This window comes from Alligator mississippiensis, chromosome 7 (genome assembly GCF_030867095.1).
Source record: "Alligator mississippiensis isolate rAllMis1 chromosome 7, rAllMis1, whole genome shotgun sequence".
NCBI classification, from domain to species: domain Eukaryota; kingdom Metazoa; phylum Chordata; order Crocodylia; family Alligatoridae; genus Alligator; species Alligator mississippiensis.
Window position 1 is genome coordinate 51,644,294 of NC_081830.1, and position 17,219 is coordinate 51,661,512.

At 42.2% G+C, this 17,219-nt stretch overlaps 1 protein-coding gene across 1 annotated transcript in view; it reads right to left on the bottom strand.

Annotated features, from left to right (window-relative positions):
• The window catches only part of CUL3 (cullin 3), a 96,235-nt gene that overhangs the window by 23,050 nt on the left and 55,966 nt on the right, over positions 1 to 17,219 (bottom strand). Inside the window, exons 4-8 of the mRNA XM_006276482.4 lie at positions 8,893 to 9,053; positions 7,404 to 7,518; positions 5,864 to 6,092; positions 4,589 to 4,734; positions 1,397 to 1,573 (exon numbers count right to left, since the gene is read on the bottom strand). Coding sequence (XP_006276544.1) covers positions 1,397 to 1,573; positions 4,589 to 4,734; positions 5,864 to 6,092; positions 7,404 to 7,518; positions 8,893 to 9,053 — 828 coding nt within the window. The remainder of the gene's footprint in view (positions 1 to 1,396; positions 1,574 to 4,588; positions 4,735 to 5,863; positions 6,093 to 7,403; positions 7,519 to 8,892; positions 9,054 to 17,219) is intronic.

Genomic DNA, 17,219 nt, shown 5'->3' on the forward strand with positions numbered 1-17,219 from the left:
GTCCAGTCTTCCACCCTTTCATGCAATGCTTTGATTTGGTTTGTATTACTGTTTAAAACATTAAAAAATAAAGTACTCTAACTGAGAATTTGGCGGCCATACTTGATTGTAAAACTTTTGCAATCCTCTCTGCATGTTAACTATTTATGGTAGGGATTGCTCATAAAGTACATGGATGAGACTATGCTGGGAGAGTTGAAAACACAGAACCACAGTAAATCAAGATGATCTTGATGAAGCGGTCCAAAATCAGCAAAATGAAATTCGATCAGGACAAGTTACTTTGGAAGGGAAACAAGTTCAAGAAAGATAAGTGTTAAGCAGCATACTCAGGAAGGAGAAATCAAAAGCAGAAAATCAAAGTGCAAAATAAATGGGTATGCAGCAGTACAGCAGAAGGGATCTGGGGGTTATGATGGACCACAAACAGTTAAACAATCTGAAACAGTGGCAAGAAAGGCATATGCCATTCTGAAATGTATTAACAGGTGTATCATATGTAGGGACCTACTATATTCAGAAGGGCTGCCCCCCCCAAATTTCATGGGAAGAATGTGGGCCTGGGTAGCCATTTCACAGGTTGAAAGCGGCAGGCCCCCCACACCTGATTGGCCGAGGGGCCCCAGTGGTCCTGCCTCTCGCCACTGACTGGCTGCGGGGGCTGCCCATCTTGTGGCCCCACCCCTCACCGCTGATTGGTGGAGGGGGGCAGGGCCACATGACAGGCAACCCTCACAGGCAATCAGCAGCAAGGAGCAGCAGCTATCTTGCTGGTAGCCCTTCAAGCAGGCACTCCCCTCCTCCCCAGCCTGGGCAGCTGCCACAGTGCTCCATAAGTCATTCTCCCCAGCCCCAGATTTTGGGGCAACGTGGTAAGTATTCTGTTCTATTTCCATTGGCAAGGACTCAAGTACCGTGACATACTTTGGGCATTGCACAAGTTGTTGAAAGTCCAGTGGAGAGCAAAAGAATGATATGACCTATGAGGAAGGGTTAAAGGAACTGGATTTAAGGTAACTGAAGAGGGGAATTGTAACAGTTTTCTGATGCATAAAAGTTTGTTAAAAAGGTGAAAGTAATCTATTGCTTTCCATGTCCTGTGTGATTGGAACAAGGAGGAACTGTCTAAATCTGCAGTTAAGATTTTCAGTTAGATATTAGCAATATTTTCGAACTTACAAAGGTTAATTAAGCAAAACGATCAATTTCCAAGGTACTGAGGGAAGCTGTGGTATCTCCTTCACTGGAAACGTTTAAGGACAGGGTAACACATTGTCACAGATGGTCTAGATATACTTATCCTGCTTCAGAGCAAAGGAATGGACAAAATGACCACGTTTCGGATCTGTCCCTTTCCATGTGCATAATGTACCCTGTTAACAGAGTCTATACTTACTCCCTTGACTCCTTTTTTCAGCTTATCATCAATAAATAATGAGAGGTACTCTGGAGACCTAGAGTTGAGGTTGAGGAAATACTCAAAGTCACCCGCAATAGTTTGCTTGAAGAGACGGTCATTATTGAAAGATTCTTGAAGAAAGCGATCAAACCTACTCTTTAAATCCAGTAAACCCTTAAGGAAAAAAAAAAAAAAAAAACCCAGAAAATTTTGTTTTTACATGCATGCTATTGCAATTAGTAAGGAAATTACATACTACACTGCATTTTAAGAAACCTTAATTGAAGTCATACTCTATAAATTTAGCATTTATCTCCATATTTCCCAGTGTTAATTCAGAAACTTCTCCCCCATTTTTAACAGTCTGGAGTGGCACAGATCAGTCTGTTGTTACACTAACTGCTTCAAATAAACCAACTAAACGACATGCATTAACAGTGTAGCTATTCATCAAAAAGGAAAAAAAAAAGATTGTAGGTACCAAGTTGATTTTATCCCCAAATTTACTAAAATGTATAGTCTAGAGATACAAGATGGAACATGATAAATCTTAACATCTACAGACATAGTTCCCATTATCTTGGTTACATATAGTTCTTACCAAGCTTCAAGGGGCATCATGATCAATAACAAACAAGATACTCATAGTTATGAGCATGTATTAATAAAGAAAGGAAAATAAAATAACAACATCAAGCACATGCAAGTACTATATAATAGCTACTTCAGCCATTCACCCAAGGTCCATCTTGGACTAAATGCTTTTTTCTCAGTAAGCCAAAACCAAAAAACATATATCAGTCCTTTTGTCAATATTAACACTATCATCTTAGCATAGAATAAATAAACAAAACAGTTTACAGATGAGCTAGGGCATTTCACATAAGGATTGGTGAATCTGTTCAGTTTATAATGTATAAACTAAAGAATTTATAAATGGACATTAGCCAAGTGATATTTTTCATGTCTTATAAAACTCAAAAAAATATTGAACTCAGTTACTTAGAAGAAGCCATTCAAGAGTTACTCAATATAGCTGTATTTCTTCTCATTTCCCCAATTCACTTTAAGGAGTAATCCTTAGACAGGCTAATTAATGAATATTAGAGGATTTAAATTTAAAATTGATTCCACTAATCTCAGTTTACTAAAGTCAGGTTCAGTTTCACAGTGTGAACACCTGGCATTAACAGGAGAAACTGTTAGCACCTTGAATTACAATAGTATTTCAAATGTCCCTTTCAAAGTAATCACAAGAACAATTAAAGTCTAATCCCTTGGCAATGCTTTGGCAATCATCTCACCAATGATGCTGATATTGCAGAAGCAGAGCTGGACTGGAAGGCTGCTTGTTTCTTCTGAATACCATATTAGTCTTCTTGCTGCTCCTTACTTGAAAGAGATGAGGTGAACAGGCACAGGCTGTGATGAAATCAGAGTGCCAAATTGGTATCTCAGGGGTTTAGGTTGTAGCTGTTGCTGGTCTAAGGACATAGGCACACAAGGTTCTTTGGGTATCTCAGTTTATAGGGATTGATATTCTTCTCCTTCCATAGTAGAAGATACAGTTCTCCAGGGGCTTGCTAGAATCTGAACATCAAATGCTGTCACACTTTCCACACTTCAGCACCTTCATGGAATGATCTTGCCACATATTCATGAACCAAAGGTATTATCTGCTAATGCATATGCAGAACGGTTGTAAATCTTCTTCAGTTTCACGGTCTTAATGCTTTTGTCTTTGTGGCAGCAAATTCGCAAGTTATCTTTAGAGTAAAACTTAAAAACTCTTTTCTTTTATTCAGTTCATTTTCTGGGATAGTTCCACAAGGTTTAACACAGTTGAAATAATTTCAAATTAATCCAAGCCCTTGTATTTCTAGATCAAAGCTTTTGGCTTTTATTTTAAGCTAACATGACTCAAATTTTAATGTTCAAATGATCAAAAAGATTACTCCTCCACTTAATCCTTTGCAGGGGTCATTTTTTTTGTCTTTTGAAGTTTGGTAAGAAAGTTGCATAAGCATTGCCAGAAAACAAATTCCTCAATTAATATGAATATTTTTATACTCAAATGGCTTCTTACAATTGTATCCTGTTATAACTAGGTTATCCGATTCATTGCCAAAAAACATCTTGCTATTAATACAACAATATTTGGAGAGCATTACGTTAAAATGCCTGTACACACATACAAGACATTTGCAACCAAACATCATAAAAGAATATTTATATACTGTCTTCAGGACACAGACTATACACAAATATTTTCCCTTTAGAGTAGAAACACTAGATCATTAGAAATAATCCACATTTTCCTATCTATACAAGTTTTTCTCAAAGATTAAATAACTGATTCATAAAGGTATACATTTTCGTGGGCAACTACCTACTGATGAACTGCAGTTTATGGAACTCCCAAGGTGCCACCCTGCCCCTATCTTTTGCCTGACTTCAGGCTAACAAAACTAACCGCCACTGTTCAAGAGAAATGAGTACTTATTTAAACAAAAACAAAATTTTAAAAACAAGTTTTAGTGAGAATATTTCCAGAATTCTTTTCATACATTTAAAACATTTTCCACCATGAAGACAACCAGAATTAGCTATCATGACAACATCTTTAAACTCCTAGCAAAGTAAGAGGTGCTCTGCTATTTGAGAAAATGCTTCTGCTGTTTTTTGTTGCAATCGTCAATACTTTTGCCTCCCAATCTACAATTAAAACTCCTGCCAGGTGCACTATACAAGAAGAATATCGTAACAACCAACATTCAGATACCTCTTACTAATATGAAAATCTAGTTCATTAAAGCAAAACACAGGAACTATAAAGTCTGTATTCCAGAGTCTGAACAATTGGACCTTGATACGAAGGTCACTTTTTATATAAAATAGAAGCTTCCCTAGTGTTTTTTTTAATTACCCTGAATATTTCACTTAATAAAAACAGAAGCCGAAAACAAGTGATTAGCCTCCAAACCTATGTATGAAAAGGTGTAAATATCTTCTTGAAATCAAAACTGTCATAAAACTTTAACAACTTCTAATTTAGGCTATCTGTAACCATTGTTGCATCTATCTGAAGGCTTACTGACCACATATGACATCAATTAAACACCCTTGTAGTTAATGACTACTCTGAAATGCAGAGAAAAAGTGAAAAAAAAAAAGATACATTTTATCTACCTGTATATAGTCAACTGGGTTCTTTCCTTCTCCTTCTTCAGATACTAGTGCTTTTCCTTGCTCCCTCAGATACGAGCTCATACATTCACACATTGTCTTCAGACCATTTGGCACACGGCTAAATAACTTGTACATGCAAGCAAGGTCTGGAAAAAAAAAGGAATATTATTGATTTCAGCCAGCACGTATGTTTCATTCTCACTCATTCATTCGATCAGCACAAACAGACATGAACAAATTCTAGCTTAAGATTCATTTAACAGTCTTCACAACAACAAAAATCAAGATCTGCTACAAGAACAAAACAGCATGGCATTAAAATTCACTAGACAATGAGATGTTCATGAATTCAGGGGGAAGCTGTTGTAAATTTTGTTCAGTAACACAGTCTTCAAAATGACCAGCCTAAAGTTCAAAGTTAAAGTAAATGGGAAAATACTTTAAAATAGAAAGGACTAATGTAGTGAGTTTTGGGTTTTAACTTAAAAAAATAAATAAGTCACTAAACTTCTTAGGAAACCTCAAAGTTAAAAATAATTCATGTTTGATAGCAGCCCCAAGTGCGGGATTCTGCAGCACAATTTGTCAATAATCTAAAAGTGAGTTTGCTCTTCATTTGCTCAATCTCTCCTGTGCCACTCCCTCCCCCCTCACCAAAGTTCAAAACCTTGTGGCTTTCCTCCCTTCCAAATCAAGCAACATAGAATGGATGCTCCTTTCCTTTATGCCCTTCATTTGCACATCTGGGCTAGGGACAGACATTAAAAAAGTCAGAACCTGAATTGATTCAACCTTTGCAGGTTAGTTGAAGGTAGAGGCAGTTTGTATAGAACATCCAAGGCTGAACCATTTGTAATGGCGCAGACATGTGGGCACATGCTTGCAGCTGCTCATGCCAAGAGCCAGGGGTGCTACAGCCACTTGTTCTCCATAATGTAGTTTACAGTCTCTTCCCTTGCTGAACTGATCAGGCAAGATCACTGAGTGAACAACTTTCTCCAGCAGTTCTCAAACTGTGGCTTATTGACCAGAAGTAGACTCTGGAGTCGGATGGTTCAGAAGCTGCACATTTTGAAAACTACTTAAGAGAAAGTGTAGGAGGCTGGCAAGTTGACAAGTGCCACTTATTATGCATTGGTACTTTTGTGAGAGTTGATTTGGTGCTTCTATACTTCCACGGAAATGGAAATATTAAGGGCTAAAGAAAACTGTAAGTATCACAAAAAAACAAGCAATATCCTAAGTATTTTTGTTTTCAATGTAATCCAGTCTTACCTTCAGTCTTTCCATTTTTCAGCATATGAACTAGCCCAGAGTTCTCCATTTCCACTATAGTCTTCATATGCTTGGAAATAAGCTCCCGCTCAACAACTTTCACTATTGGCTCTTCTGTTGATTTATCAAGGCAGTGCATCACCCGTTCTATTTCTTCGTTAATTCTGGCTTCTACTTTCTTTATATATACTGAAGCACTGTTTTCAGCTAAAAATTTCTGACTTTCCATCTATGATGAAAAACAAATTAACGTTTGAGAGATTTTTTTGAAAATGAAGAAGCAAATGTGAAATGTGCTTGGTATTAATCAAATAATTTATAAATAAGTTCTAATCAAATCTGAAATGTCACAAACCATTAAATAACTATACCTGTGATATCACAAAAAATATGCAAGTGTGCAAATATTTGTGCGACTGTTCACACAGTTCTATACATGACAGCATACACACAATTTCAAGAGGCACTAGCATCCAGTTTCCAAGAGTCAGTAAAACTAAATCATGAGGGTAATGCATAAAACCGTAAAATAGCAATATCTAATTGTCATACCATAGTTAAGGAAAAAAGGAGAAAAATAAAAGGATGGACAATTTTTCTGAACCTAGTTGGTGAAAGTTTGAGAGGTGAAGGATCAGAAGCCCATTTTATTTTCATTCTAGCTAGTCAGTGAAAATTTTCTTATTTTATGTCAAATGGCTTTTAACTAAACAGGTCAATATCATTCTCCCTTGATGCTTAGCACAAGACAGGCAAGGAGTTTTTTTATTTGTTTTTTTAACCTGTCATAAACCAATTCTTTAATTTTAATTTAGAAATTTTGTTCTATGAACAGTAAACACTTCATTCAGAATCAAATTTAACTCCTCACTCTTCAATTTCACCTCTCCTTTCCAATTTACATAATCCTAGTCCTTAGTATTTCTTTCTACGTAAATTAAAAACATGCCTTCCTGCTTCAAACATTTTCAGAGACCTCTTACACTTTTCTACTTTATATCATGTGATAAAGAAGACATTTTTATTATTAAATTTGTTAGCATCTCAATTTTGCTTTTTAGTTCCCCCATCTGACAGAAATGGAGGTGTAGGAACTTGCTTTCAATGAACATACTCGACTATTTCAAATAAGGATATAAGTGGTTTCGAATTCAGGATTAAGCCTCAATAACCATTCCTCCAAAACCCCAATCTTCCCTGTAACATTTCTTAACCTTTATTCAAGGTTCCAATAAAAATACTGCTTGGTAAGATAATTATTTTTCTTCCCCTTTTACAGAAGTTATTTACTTATAGAGTTTATGAAACTAAAAACTCTCAATAAGCGTAAAACACTTGCATAACGTCAACGTTGTAAGATTAATCAAAGTTTTGTTTAGTCACGTGCAAACATGCTCTCCCTCCTCCTCCACCACCACTATTTAACTTATGTAACAGTTAATATAGCTGTAGATCTCATCAACTCTTGCACCTTTTGGGCAACTACAAATGTATTAGCTACATTCCAAGCACAGTTATTGAAATGACAACAGCATTGTACCTGAAAGAATTCTGCAGACATCTCCAAAAATGGAGCCTCAAAGTCTTCTTCATAAACCGATCTTCCTTCAAGACCTAGAATCATTAACATCTGGCAAGCATTTCTTATTGCGCCTCTGCCAAAAGATGTTGTTAACAACTTAGAAATTCATACATGCTCTTAAGACACGAAGTAAACAGGCAGAATAAGTTAATATAACTATATAGAACACCGTTATAATAGGTGTGCTGTTTCTGTTCAGCACCTAACAGATTTTATTGTGACATTTTTGAAAATGTAAAAGGTAATACAACTCTACTTTCAAAAGAAAGTATCACTGTAAGTGAACTAGGTCTCAACTGCAATAAATTATTCTGAAATCTGTTTACACTTATATTACATGACTGCCACAAAACAGAACTGACAATCAGGTTATTTTTCTTTAAAAGTAAGTTAAATTGAAAAGGTACCAACAAATAAAAAATGGAACCATTATTCTAAACTTGATTTTATCTTGGATGAGACTCATTTAAAAGAGTCCAATAGTTACAGCCATACTACTGCTCTAGTCCAACTATGGAAAAAAATACAAAAAATAAAAACAAATCAGAAAGACAAAATATGATTATGAGCACAAACACATCAATAAATTATAGGAGAGTTGAGGATTCATTCCAGGAAAATAAAACCCACTGTCTGCCAATAGAAAAGAATATCCAACTGTTGCCAAGCAATATCAGTCTCCCATAGACTGCCTTTGGAGCAACCCCAATCACACTACTACAGCCAAACTAGCATGAAATTTACATATCTCCACACCCAACAGCTGTTCTGAAATTGGAGAAGTACACAAAAAGCTCACAAATTTCTCATTATTTTAGCTACAACATCATGCATGTGGCAAGAATCTCACTATTTGCTAATATGGTAGAAAGGAACAAGAAACTGATTTAAAGTCTTAGAGAAACCAGAGAGATTAAAACTCTTGGAATGCAAAAGTAGTTAAATAAGAGAAATTACGTAAAGCAAATCAGTAGATCCTAATACAAGAGTAAAACCAATACACACAAAATAAGAAGAAATAAAAGCTAAGGCAAAGGCCAGAAATTGCCCAACCCCTAAACATTACAACAAGCTGCAGAGGCAAAGAAGTGGCAGGAAAGCCTTGAAAGAAACAAAATCCCAGGTTAAATATAAACGAATATTCATGTCTTTGCAGTTAAATCAAGTATATACTGTTATGCAACAGCTTTTCTTAGTCACAAACCACCTAAAATTAACAAAGGTGGTTGACTCAAACAGTTAAAGGAGCCATTTTGCCTGTTCAAAACCTGCACGTTTTCTAGCATAATATAGAACAACTTTTAAAATATACTTGTGGTCAAAATTGTAGATGTGATAGAGGTTGCTTTGCAAACCAGCAATCTATGTATTTATGTTGCAAATACTACTTTCCATTCTACATCTAACAGATTAAGCAAAAGACAGCAATAAGTTATAACTACTGTACCTGTCTACAACTTCTCCTTTCCGCTCTCTTGCGATCATATCCAACAGTGTCTGTCGAAGGTGATCCCTAATACAGCCATAACGTACAACTTGATCTCGAAAAATTATTAAACCCAAATTGTAGACATTCTCCACATTATTTTGTTGTACATACACACGGTCCTACAGAGAAAAAATACATGTGTCAACATAAATTTATGCTTAACTGTGAAATTTGAAATGCTCATTTTTCAAACCACAAGGAATCAATTACATCTCCCCTCCAAGTCGCACAACTTATCTGATTTTCAAATATCTCATGTACACTGATAAAGTCTAGAGAACTCCATACCACGCTATCATTATTAACAGGAACACATAATATGCTCAAACCTGTGTCCTTTACAAACTTCACTTGTTTATAGGAGGAAATCCATGGCTCCATTCCTGCCCCCGAGTAATCTAATGAATCCCCTCTAATGCTATTTCTATTAAAAGGAACAACCCATTTTATTTGCTTCCCTCAGCTACCAAGAGCGTTCCTACTATTTCTGTTGGACAGACTGTTTGTCACACCCAACACTTACAGATGCAATTTCAAGAAATACTACTGGGCTAACAAAATAAAGAATGGCTCTAAAGCGAGATAATTTAATTATTATCATAGAGTTAGGGGAAAAAAGGTTTACCATGAAAAACGCACATGAAAATGTTGAACTCAGACCAAAATCCTGCTTGATTTTCAACTAACATGGAAAGGGGAAAAGAAACCAGGCTTCAAAGACAATTTGTATTTAATTTTAAAGAAAGGACATTTTTCTTTAATAGCAACACAAATGTGTGTCTGTTCAGCTTAAAGCATAGGCCAAGTAGCTCATACATCCACCAATCCTATCCAATAAGATAACAAAATCCTTAGGAAACAGTATTCCATATATTACACAGGCCAAAAACCATTCTTGAGTTCACCTATCCATTTTTGCACTGATACGCACAGTTTGCCCACAGGACATCATTCCTACCCCAGCTAACTTATCTGTATAGAGGAGAGGATGAAATTCATTTCTTTTTCCAGAAGCTCTTCACCTAGTATCAGAAAACTAATTCATCTTTGTCCAGCCTCCTTATGCAATCCAACTCACCCACGACACTACCTCCCCCACGGCAGCTTTCCCAGATATAATCAGAGGTCCTAGTTTTTTTGTAAAGCATTTTCTTGTACTTGTGTTCAGAGAAAAGTTAAGTAAAAGAAAGGAGAAAGGCCCAAAGAAACACGGAAGAGGACAGCAGAGCAAAAGGAAGAAACAGGACAGGCAATGTGAAAAAGCAAAAAGGTGAAAGAAAGGAGTGGAGACACTTTCTTGAAAGCTTCAGATGCCACATAGCAAAAAGAACAAAGCAAGCAAGTAGGCACCTTTTTCATAAGCATAAAAGTGCCTAGAAGAAAATTGAGAAAAAACAAGTTTCATCCCCCTAACACAAAAATGTACCTTTTCTAAAAAGACTCACCAGGTATGGACAATTAAAAAATAAAGCATTTTATATATCAAACTACTTAAGAAAAAGAACAAATCATCTTTAAAGAAAATTTAGGGTCTATCAGCTGATGTCATTACAACCAAGAAAGCAAGTAACGTGCTGGCAGTACTAACCACTATTACAGTAATTCAATAATAGGAATACTGTTCTTGATGTGGCTGACATGTCCTATTGAGTAAACTTGACACTCCAGTGAATCCACAACAGTATAACACCGAAGTCAGACAGCTCTATTATTGTTCTTGATGCTTCAGATAGACTTCCCACTGAGAATAATACTTTCTTTATTGGATACTCTTCCAAAGCAAACTGGAGGACAAAAGATGGTCCATGTGGAAATAGGCTCAGAGAAAGGTTCTAGGCAAGGAAGCAGCATTCACGTCCCAAAAAGAGCAGCAGCAGGCACTTCAAAGAATAAGAGAAACTCTCAGAAGTCATGGGTGGGGTTGGAAGTGGCAATTATTTACAAACTAGAATATTGCTAGCAGGTAGTTAGGTAGGTAGGTAAAAATCAAGCTACCTGCTGTAAAATTAAGAGTAATGATTTTCCTTGTTCTTCCCAACAGTATATAAGGAGTGTTTGGGGACAAACTGTCTGTCGTCAGTCAGTGTTGCGCCAAACTTTTGGTCCTAAGTCCTAGGTTCGACCATAAAAACAAGCAACAAGCCTCTTCCCCTGCTCCTTCACCACATGCATGAGCTTGAGCTTGTACAATGGGAATTCCTGTGGTCAGAAACCATGGTCTTCTACTTGGTAAATTTACTGTGCCTGGTAGTGGCACCCTCAAGAACACTGTGCAGTGCTGGGGTGGGCTGCCTCTGAGACTAGGGCTACGGACAGAAGTTACACATAAACCAGTTTAAGTAATCAGAAACTGGTTTAAACCTGTAAAGGAAAAGAAGTTCAGTGCAAAATGGCTGAAACTGGTTTAAGATAAACCTAGTTGACTGTAGTATCAGACTTAACTGGCCTGGGTCAAACTGGTTAATGAAACTTCTGTCCCAGATCACTTCCTGGTTCACATTAAATCACAGTCTGCAGCATGCTTTCCAGCACTGGGCTGGAGCAGTGAGGGCTGGCTAACAAGGGAGTGGAGGGGCAAGCCTGGCTGACAATGCAGCCCAGTCTGCAGGGGGAGCGGAGGGGTGGGGGGCAAGGGCTGCCTCCTCAGGCAAACCCCCGCTGGGATCTGGGGCCAGGGACAGGGGTTATACTGCCCTTTCCCTGAGCATGGAGCTGCCCTGTGGAGTTACTTACCGCTGGCTGTGACTGTAGACTACAAATCCCAGGAGCACCTGGAAGCAGGAAGAGGAAGTGATGAGAAACCCTGAGAATCCTGTTCCTTTAGTTGTGGACTACAAATCCCAGACACCTCGGGGGCAGCAAGAAAAGTAAGCAAATACACAGCCCAGGCTGTGTTTCAGTTAATAGTTTTTCAGACAAAGAACTATTCTTGTTCAAGCTTTTATGAATTCAGTGCTACTACCTGCCATTGGGGGAAGGGGATGGCGTGGGCGGAGGAAGCCTCAGACAAGCAAGACAAGCATCACCTGCAGGAGCAGCCCAGCCTAAACCGATAACAAGCGAAACAGGTAATCATGTAAGTGACATGGGCCTGGGTACCGCTGGGATTAGGGGGGCAGTCCATTCATCTTCAAGAGGCCTCAAATGCCTCTATACTAATGCTCGCAGCATGGGGAACAAGCAGGAGGAACTAGTCCTCCTGCTAGCCAGCACCAACCCAGGCATAGTGGGGCTCACTGAAACGTGGTGGGACCCACCGCATGACTGGGCAGTGAATATCAAGGGCTACAGGCTGTACAGGAAAGATAGGACAAGCAGGAAGGGTGGGGGTGTGGCGCTCTATGTCAAGGAGCAACACACATCCACAGTAACACTGGGTCAGAGGAGGAGCAAACGGAAGTGCTCTGGGTTAGAATACAAGGGGGTCGGGGAGAAAGGGACTTAACGGTGGGGGTCTACTACAGACCACCCAACCAAGAAGATCGAGACCAGGAATTCTTAAGTCAGCTCACGGTTAGATAGTTAGGTCCAAGGATGTGGTTGTCATGGGTGACCTAAACTTTCCAGACATCTGCTGGGAGGAGCAGACAGCCAGGTCTGACCGCTCACGCAGGTTCTTAACTGATATACAGGACCTCCATCTAACCCAGGAGGTACACAGCCCCACCAGGGGAGACGCCTTGTTGGATTTGGTCCTGGCCACAGGCGATGACCTGGTATGGGGTTTGCGGGTGCTCGACCACCTGGGCAATAGCAATCATCGTCTGCTGGAATTCACCATCCAGCGCAAGGTGGCGAAAGCCTCCAGCAAGGCAGCAGCCCTTGACTTCAGGAGGGCGGACTTTAACGAGGTGCGAAAACAAGTGGGGGATGCACTGAGGTCCCAGAGCAGGAGGGAGTTGAGTGTCCAGGAGGAGTGGTCGTTCCTTAAGGAAACGATCCTTCAAGCTCAAAGGGAAGTAATCCCTACATGAGTCAAAGGGGGCAAGAGGGTGCAAAGGCCCCCATGGCTCACCAAAAGCATCCGGGAATGTCTCTAAACAAAAAAGGAGGTATACACCCGTTGGAAGGGAGGGGCCATCACAAGAGGGCTATACCTCGGTAGTTCGGGAACGTAGGGGGGGCGGTCAGAAAGGCCAAGGCGGAAATGGAGCTGGGACTAGCGACCCAGATCAAAGACAACAAGAAGTCCTTTTTCAAATACATAGGAGGGCAAAAGAAGGTGCCAGGTAACGTGGGGCCTCTGCAGGACACGCTAGGAAATCTGGTCACCTCACCTGATGGTAAAGCTGACATATTCAACCATTTCTTTGCCTCCGTATTTCTGAGGAGGAACCTGGATATCTCCCCCACTGGCACCCCCAAGGGCCCTGTGGGTGGCACACCCAGGCCTAGGGTTAATGAGGACCTTGTCAGGGAACTTCTGGAGGGACTAGATGTATTTAAATCCGCAGGTCCTGATGATCTCCACCCCAGAGTGCTGAAGGAACTAGCAGACGTCATTGCAGGACCTCTGGTGCAGCTCTACGAGCACTTGTGGTGCTTGGGCGATGTGCCAGAGGACTGGAAAAGGGCCAGTGTGGTCCCCATCTTCAAAAAAGGGAGGAAGGAGGACCCAGGAAACTATAGGCCTGTGAGTCTTACCTCGGTCCTGGGGAAGCTTTTCGAAAGAATTATCCTGGCACATGTCCAGGAAGGGCCAGCAGGGGAGGTTATGCTCAGGGGCAACCAGCATGGGTTCGTTAGGGGCAGGTCTTGTCAAACCAACCTGGTGGCCTTCTACGACCAGGTCACCAAGTCCTTGGATGCAGGTGTCACAGTGGATATAGTCTTTCTGGACTTCAGGAAGGCCTTCGACAAGGTCTCTTACCCCATTCTCAGTAAGAAACTAGGAGACAGTGGTGTTGATGCCTACATGGTCAGATGGGTCACTAACTGGCTGGAGGGCCACACCCAGAGGGTGGTGGTGGACGGGTCTTATTGGACCTGGAGGGATGTGGGCAGCGGGGTTCCCCAGGGCTTGGTCCTCCAGCCCGCACTATTCAACATCTTCAGTGACTTGGACAAGGGGGTAAAAAGCAACCTGTTGAAATTCACGGATGACACTAAGATGTGGGGAGAAGTGGGAACACTAGAAGGGAGGAACAGGCTGCAATCGGACCTGGGCAGGTTACAGGGGTGGGCCGATGAGAACAGGATGGTTTTCAACACTGACAAGTGCAGGGTAATGCACCTGGGGAGGAGGAACCAGCAGCACACCTACAGGCTGGGGAACTCCCTTCTCACCAGGGTCGAGACAGAAAAGGATCTTGGAGTCATCATTGATGCCACAACGAACATGGGCCGACAAAGTAGGGATGTGGTCAGGAAGGCCAACCATACCTTGTCGTGCATCCACAGATGCATCTCAGGCAGGTACAAGGAGGTGATCCTCCCCCACTACGTGGCACTGGTCAGGCTGCAGCTGGAGTGCTGCGTCCAGTTCTCGACGCCGCACTTCAGGAGGGATGTGGCCAGTATAGAGGGTCCAAAGGAGGGCCACCTGCATGATCAGGGGTCAGCAGGGCAGGCCCTACGAGGAGAGGCTGAGGGACCTGAACCTGTTCAGCCTCCAAAAGAGAAGGCTGGGGGGGGGGGGGGGGGAATCTAGTGGCAGTCTACAAACTAGATAAGGGGGACCAGCAGGCATTGGGAGAGTCCCTGTTTCCCCGAGCACTCCCGGGAGTTACAGGAAACAATGGACACAAGCTAGCAGAAGGTAGTTTCATGCTAGACATTAGGAGGCACTATTTCACTGTCAGGGTGGCTAGGACCTGGAACCAACTTCCAAAAGAAGTGGTGCTGGCTCCTACCCTGGGGGTCTTTAAACAAAGGCTGGACGAACATCTGGCCGGGGTCGTTTGACCCCAGTACTCTTCCCTGCCATGGCAGGGGGTCGGACTAGATTATCTCCTCATAGGGTCCCTTCCGACCCTATGAAACTATGAAACCTCCTCCTGCCCCCCCACCACACAGAACACAGGCTGAGGCCTGGCCATGCCCGGTGGACCAGCTCCAGCAGGGAAGGTGTGGGGGGGAGTCTTTGGAGGGCCTTCTCGGTTCCCTCCCCTTTGGCAATGGCTGGCAGCCATGCTCTAGCACCCCTCAGCTTCTGGCTTGAGCCACTTCAGGCTTGTGACCGCATTTCCTGAATTAAAAGTGAATATGCATTCACTTGCTAATCAGTTTAATCTCTGCAGTTTACACTAACCTGCAAAGACTGAATCAATTCAGCCTCAGGCTTTTTAACTGTCTGTACTTAGCCTTGATGTGCAGCTATGTCAGAAAGGTGCTTCATGTAGCTACTTCACACTGCTTAGTGGAAGGACCAATTGTCCTCAAGTCAATTAGCCTAGACCAGAGATTTTCAAACTTTTTGAGCTGAGCTCCCCTTTGAGTTAGTTTTGTTCACATGCTCCCCTCACCCCCGAGGAGCAGTGCAGCCAGGCACAGGGCACCCCTCCTGCTATTAGACACCACAGCTTGCCTCAGTTCAGCTGAGCAGGGTCTACGTACTATGGCTCCAGCGCCCCTGCCTTGGCCCTGCTGAGGCTCTAGGCTGTGCACCCACTGTGCCTGGCTCCCGAAGGTGCAGCAGCCCACTGGTGGAGCCTGCCCAGGGCTCTCTGCTCCTGCATCTCCCTGTGAGACTGTAAAGGCACTGACTCCTTACAGACTTCTTGTCTGTGGCCCACTACGCTGCGCCTCCCCCCACCAAACATTCCTTCATGTCCCCCCCCAGGAGGACACACCCCACAGTCTGAAAACTGCTGGCGTAGACACTTCTTCTGGTTAAGGAGGCAGCATGCCTGAGCAACACTTGTACTTTTGGGCCCAGCACAGTAAGTTTACTGTGTGTAAAGAAAATTCACATGGCTATCAATGCTGACTTAAACTAAGTTAACATGGAGCTTGCAGAGCCACAGGCAGCAGCCAGACTGAAAGAAAACATACATGCACTATCCTCTTAAAACAAGACAAAGCAGCTGCACTGAAAGGAATTGTTTCCTGCTCACAGTGCCTGCCTGAAGTTCCTAGAAGTATGCTTACACCTGAAGACATGACTGCTATGCTGTTGGGCTTCCTAAGATGGACAGCAGAGCAGTGGAGACATGGCAAGACTAACTTCTGCATGGTCTAACTCAGAGACGGGCAATTATTTCAGGTTGAGGGCTGCTTAATGAGGTGGTGAGCTGTTGAGGGCCGCATGCATAGCTCCACCCCTTGACAACTGCCCTGCCCCCTGGTCACCATCTTGGGACCAGAAGTCCCACCCCTAACCCCTGACTTTTACCACTGGAAGCCCTTCCCCTTGACCCTCAGAAATACTCCTTTTGGAAGGGGGGGGAGGGTTGCCATCTTAGAACCTAAAAAAAACGAATTATATGCTAAAGGTCAAGCACGTACTATAACATTTTAATTTTATTACAAAGAATATTTTTGTCACGATTTGTGTTTGCATACAGTATATAGAGGTGACTGCATAATAACTCACCAATAAAATCTTAGTCTCGTTTACTGTGGGTGTGTGTAGGCGTGTAGTGGGGTGTGTACGGGGGCTTGCGAGAGAGTGTGGCTGTGTGCGGGGGGACACAGGGTATGGGTGTGAAGGATGGTGGGTGCCCACCCGAGCCCCATGCTCCAATCCAGCTGCAGCTCTGCCTCTGCCACTTCCTGACCTGCTGCCTGGAGCCAGCGGAAGACCGGGGAAGCAGAGCAGGTCCCTGGGGGCTGCAGCAGTAGCCCTGACCAGAAGCTACGTGCTGGCCGGGCCAAGCCCTTCCACCTACAAGGGTGGGAGACAGGTGCAATAGGGTACATTTGGAGGCTGTGTACATGTGGGTGGAAGGGCTGGGTGCCGCATAATTTGTTGGTGGGTTCCGCAGGCCAAATGAAAGTGCTTGGCAGGTCGCATCTGGGCCGTGGGCTGTATTTTGCCTGCCTCTGGTCTAGCTGCATGCAGCTGTTATCATGGATGTTTATACAACTTTAACTAATGCCTGTACTGTTATTTTTGTATGTGCAAGCTAGAGGGGATATTCATATGCAAGCCACAATCGCACATTTAAATGTAGCTAGCACACGCATACCAAAAGGCATGTGAACTCCACACCACTCAAAACAGGGCTGCAGCTTATGCTTCACAATAGTTTTAATTATTTGAATCTGCCTGCCCATTCAGTTTTTCAAGTAAGCAAAGATATTCTACAATTTGGCACTGGCTGCTAGAGTTGAGGTATGGAAAT